The sequence below is a fragment of the Copidosoma floridanum genome, unplaced genomic scaffold (genome assembly GCF_036245765.1).
Source record: "Copidosoma floridanum isolate Cflo_tuat_1 unplaced genomic scaffold, Cflo_Japanese_pri ptg000011l, whole genome shotgun sequence".
NCBI lineage: Eukaryota > Metazoa > Arthropoda > Insecta > Hymenoptera > Encyrtidae > Copidosoma > Copidosoma floridanum.
The window spans coordinates 13,578,964-13,585,101 of NW_028321888.1; the positions used below are offsets into that span (position 1 = coordinate 13,578,964).

The window sequence follows — 6,138 nt, forward strand, 5'->3', positions numbered from 1 at the left end:
TATATTTCCTTTGATTTCAACACTCATCCGCACCTGAGATATCCCATGGTAACTCTTTTCATACAGATCTTCCAACAGTAATTATTGAAGGTATAAAATCAAGTAATGTCAGATACGCACAGTTTCATCAAACATAAAAGTTCAAGACAATAGTTTACTAGACATTTTTCTAGAACAAAGACCGTACCTAAGCGCACACTAGCATGTATCATTAACAAAGTTAGCCACGAAAATATTGAGTACGTGATATAACAGGTATTAATTATAAACGATAGTGATATCACGAACGTGACACATACAGTAGCAACATTAGAAGCCACGTCGTTGTTTATCAGTCGCTTGAAAGACTTTTCTCAACCAGCAGCAACGTATTTGTATCATAATATTTGAAGAAAAATGTCCGATAATGAGGAAAATGAGAAGATGGACTTTATTATGCGGAATGATGAAGAGTCTCAGAAGTTTGGCGTCTCTTTCTGTGGCCGTGAGGTTCAACCAATAACCTGTACCAGCAACGCCACTGAAGAGACGAGGCAATTGGACCTGAAACGCAGCAAAGATTATCGCCTTTTACCTGATAGCAAAAAGGTATGGGCATTTTAAAATTGCATTTCCATACTTAATTTTCTCTAAGATTCTTTCTCAAAACTGAACAAAATTGTGGTTTTATAAAAAAAGGTCCTCCAGAAGGAGTTTGGTTGCGCTAAATATGACAAAGACACAATTAAGGTCATGGTTAGTATCAAAAAATTTTTCTTTGTTCTTCTCTTCATTTATTTTTCAAACGTTTTATGTTTTGCAAGGGTTGTCCTCGAATTAAGGAAAAAAGTCTATTAAGATTTTTGTATAATCCGGGAGTAGAGAAAATGTTTAACTTTTGCAATTCTTGTAACAAAGTGTAATTAAAATGTATGCAGTAAATCTCTTGAATAAGCTATTAAGCAGGTAGATAAAGCCACGAAAAATGATAAATAAGAAATTTTTTACTACAGCAAAAGTAATTAAAAAAATTTTGTACTATAATTATGACACATAAAAATTTTTTTTTGGGGCATAAATACACCAGCTTCTTTTCTTATTTAACAAGTAGTAAAAATTGACTAAATTATATGCTGAATTTTATTTATAATTTTATGTTTTCATCACAGTATCAAAATAGCTCAATATAATTTGATCTTTATTTGATTATCTTTTGATTGTTGCTAGTAAGACAATAGAAAACCTATTTTTCGCGCAGTTATAGAGCAAAAAAGTTCAAAAATTGCCATTCAAAGTTTTAATTTTGCTAAATTATTAATTTTAATGTTTTACAATTAAAAATTCTTTAAAATTAAGAATTAAATACCTTTTGTATGAATTTTTTTCTCCTACAGAAAGGCTGAAACAAATCTAAGAACGAAAAGTCATGAAGAACGCTAAGAGTTTTAATGTGGTGGAAAAAGCAATTTTTTCTTTCTAATTTCAACCCCAATTTTCGAGAAAATTCAATTTTGCAACATAAATAAATTGTAGATATTTTCAAATACATAGTTCATTTTACTGGTATGCAACACATTGCACTTAATGGAGTTAATTTTTATACGAATTAAAAAATATGTAACTGCTATAACGTGTTTTTAATGTTAACTATTAAGAGTTTGTGATAATAATGGTTTATCTCCAACTGTCTTCCAACCTGAAACAATTTGATTCATTTCTGTAGAATAATTCTTGTTATTGATTTGAGTTAGTAATTGTTACGTTCATTAACGATTACTATAAAAAATAATATATATATATATATACCTGAAAACTTCGACGTACTATGCATTTGGTCGTCTGCTCGCTAAATACAAAACTCATATCGTTACACAAAACCATATTATGATCATTCACTACATTTTTTTAAAAAGATTTTTCATTTAATTACATACATTTTAAACCAATACATCTGAACTTTCGTCATATTATGTGAAATACATGTACAAATAACAAACGATATTTTACATTTTTCGTTTTTTTGATTTGGGAAAATCATCACTGTTGCTTTCACTAATATGATTCTCGTCTGTGTACAGAAAATTTTTGAAATTATTTTACATAATGTTACTATTAACGATTTTAATTGTCTTATGCTCTATTTTCTGGGTTTTAAGATACCGTTTTTTTTTAAGTACGGAGTAAGTTACGGAGTACCATTAAAATTCAGTCCTTTTGTTCAAGTAATACTTTTTTTTCGCTGGTGCTTTGTAGATTAGTCGTGCCGTGCATGCAAGACAAAGTAATTTTCACGAATTTAGCCATATGTTTATACTTGCACGATTTTTCTTGCTACGATATTTAAACGATAATCCTTGATTACTATTTTTATGCAACTGCACTTTTTTCCACATCGTTTCTTATATTTACAAGAAATATGTTTCACAAAAAAGCGGCTGCAAACTGGTAACTGAAGAAAAAGCTGATTAAAAAGATACACCGTAAGAGACAGCACCTTAAATAAGGGTTTTTTTACAGGAACGTGGTACAAAGTAATTGGTAGGGAACCTTAAAATTTTCGTACGTGGAAAAAAAAATCTAATTATTTTTATGCATTAACGACTAAATGCATGCAACCTTTTGTTCGAAAAACAGTACAATAAGTCAAAGTATTCAAGTATAACAGTTGGTTTTATGCTGTTAATTTATGTAAAAATTACTAACTGTGTAACTGTAAAAATGAGTTTTTAATTACTGTTGCTGGAATTATGTCGTTGAATTTTTTTTTTTCTTCATGTAAAAATATATCCTATGAAGTGAAATTGGTTTCCACACATTCAAATGTGAGTCGTCAAAATGATAATATTTTTTTTTTATTACAAATTTAGTTTTATAAAAGATTAAGGTCAAAATTAAAAAAAAAGTTTGTCTCAACATTGAAGCTTTTCGCTATCCTTAATAAAATTCATCTGAAAACTTTGATGCAGCAATACTATAAGGTTTAAGGCAAATAAATTGTAAAATAATAAATCGTTTTTTGAAATCATTTTTAATGTTACATAAAAATTATTGAGCATGACTTACGATTTCTTAAAAAAATACGGAATTCTTGACTTTGAAGTAATGATATGCAAGAATGAAGAGATAAATATAATTTTAATATATAATTTTGAATAGCGTCTTTCGCTATCACTTTGTAAAAAATAGGTGTTAGACAATCTTAGCACCACTTTTTGGTAGATTATCGAAAAAAAACAAATTATCTTCTGATACTTCTGCAATACAACGCTCCTAAAGAAAGTTACAAGCAAAATTAGACAAAATAATCTATTAGTTTTAACTGTCTTTTCAATAACAAACAAAGCCGGTGCGTTTATGCCCCAACACTATTTTTATATATAATCTGGTCATAACAAAAAGCTATTCCAACAAATTTCGTCGTAGTTAACCTGTTAATTAGAACAATGATGTCATCTTTCAGGTCAGAGGGAAATCGATATTAGTTCAGGCTACCAGGAAAAATCACATAAGCGAAGCCTCTATGACGTTTGACATTCAAAATCAGTGTGATTTGGAAAGAATTGTGGCAGGATTTCACTCCAATGACATCTTATATGTTCGCTTTTTTTCAAGGAACGAGGCAGATGTTAAAGTATAGACAATTAAGAACTTTAAAATTTTAAATAATTTATTTTCTAATCGAAAAAAAAGAATATGTAGAAAATAAAAGAATATAACGATGTCATTTTTTTATTTAATGTTCCTTAATCGAAAAGTATAAATAACATTTTTAGCAATTTTTGTAGTTCCAAGCTCATCAATAGAAAAAAAAAAAAAAAAAGAAAAGAAAAAAAAATACAATTAATAAAAAGAAATCGTTGTTAGCTGTCCATGAGTTTATATAAGTTGATGACAAATTCGTAAAAAAATATAAAGAAAATACGGATACCATTACTCTACCTTGCTTCGAGAGCTAATATAATTTTTGGAATTCAATGATCGAAACAAGGTGCTGCGATTAAAAAGATGCTAAGTCAATTGTCATAAATAAAAGTCTTATTTATATCTAAATTTTTTTTATCGTTTTATTATTAAAGCATATCATCATACATTTCTGGCATGAAAAACATGTTATTTCTAAATTTACACTAAGTATCACAATTATTTTATTTGCAATCAACATCGAAGTATATTTAATCAATGTACACCAATAAGAAAATTTCTGGGTTCTCAGCTTTTCCTTTTTAATTAAATAAAGTCGTAAGGTCGTTTTTTTTCATTTGCAATGTTTTTACCAAATTAGTCACATTTTGAAATATTACAAAATTCTCAAAATAATGACACACTGATTTTCTTGCGATAAATGGTACCTGCGTTAGATTAATGGCTTATTCACGCAGTTTGTACTTTTCACCATCACAGCCAATGCTTTCTTATGGGGTATGAGGCCACGTAGGGCATATTTGCGCATTTCTGTATTGAGAGTAAACTAAAAAGTTTTTTCCATTATTGTATAATTTATTGCTTTGCTTGGATTTCCTGATTATCTTGATTTTCTTGCATGGTTTTCTGACTAAATGTAATACTAAGTGCGTGTGATACTTTTCGAATAAAAATATTATTAAGCTCATGATAAATGCACTAATTTAAAAAACAAGCAATATGCTTCTGACAAAGAACCGTACACCAGAGGTTCTAACGAAGAATCGTACAGCTGGAGGTTTCCAACAAAGAATCGTACAAGCTACTACTTCCCAACCAAGAAACATACACACTACTACTTTTAGACGAAAAATCGTACACTCAACTACTTTCCGACGAAAACTCGTGCGCTCAACTACTTTCTGACGAAGAATCGTACACTTAACTAATTTCCAACGAATAATCGTATAACTCGACTACTTTCCGACGAAGAATTATACACTTAATAACTTTCCATAGAAAAATCATACACTTAATTATTTTCCGACGAAGAATGGTACACTCAACTACTTCTAGATGAAGAATCGTGCACTTGACTACTTCCCTACGAATAATCGTTTACTCAACTTCTTTCCAACGAAGAATCATACACTCAACTACTTTCAGACAAAAATCGTACACTCGATTACTCTTTGACGAAGAATAGCACATGCCTTTACTATTATTTATTAGGCACGACTGATACTCAGGAGTGCCTTAAAGTTTTTCTAGAGCAAAAAGTGTCAGTACCCTCGAAACTTATTGTTTCTGTATAAAAAATATTTTGGTAAAAAAAAATTGGGATCGTGGACCTCGGCGTCATGAGTGTATATATCTACTGGGACTGATACTTGAACATGCTAATTGTAGATTAGATTCTAACTATCATTTACACAACAAAGACCATTCATAATACTGTTTTCATACCTTAAGCGTTTTAAAGTTTTACTGTGACTTCGGTACAAAAGATATTTATCATCGACGCGCTTCTAAACACAGGGATTACAACGTTTTTCACAGGTTACAGTGATTGTCCTACTTTAGTGAACATTGATGGGCATACTTTGTTTTTCTAATTAAATGCACAGCAAACACTTAACACCTCCCGTGGTGGACGCATTAACAGAATACAGAATATCAACCTTTGTCGTGGTGCCATTATATTAGTATGTGCCGTTGTCTTTACTTGCCTTCTTCTCCAATAGTTTAAATTATTGTGCATCATTTTCTCTTATGCTGGAAAAAAAACGTGATAAATATTTTGGTAACCTACAAACCTTTACCCTACGAACAAAACTTTGAGTTTTTCATGAAAAGTTATTATTGTAGCGAGCCAAGAATAACTGTCAAGTAAAAAATGTAGTCTATACGTATACATATACTTACACGTATTGTAATGAAGTACAGGGAAAGAATGACACTTTTGGTATCAAAAAATGTAATACATTTTTTTAATGCACATTTTGAAAACCTTTTTTTTTCATTCCCCATATTTTACATCACAAGAAAAATACTTTCAGCAATCGATTAAGTTGATTTAATATATACTCTTTCAACCGTTTTCATTCAATCAAATTTTAAATTTTAAAAAAAATATTTTTATACATTTCAAACTTTTTTCGTCATACTTTTACTTTAAAAGATCGTGCAGAGCTTCTTGAGAATAAAACAAAGTGCTAAACACGGGCTCCAATTCATTTTGTTCAGTGTCAGAAAAAT

At 29.8% G+C, this 6,138-nt stretch overlaps 1 protein-coding gene across 1 annotated transcript; it reads left to right on the forward strand.

The window, feature by feature from the left end:
- Positions 1 to 396: 396 nt before the first annotated feature.
- LOC149375211 (uncharacterized) lies at positions 397 to 3,616 on the forward strand. The gene is made up of 3 exons (XM_089590000.1): positions 397 to 588; positions 679 to 735; positions 3,440 to 3,616. The coding sequence occupies exons 1-3, from the start codon at positions 397 to 399 to the stop codon at positions 3,614 to 3,616; spliced, it is 426 nt and encodes a 141-aa protein (XP_089446126.1).
- Positions 3,617 to 6,138: the final 2,522 nt, after the last annotated feature.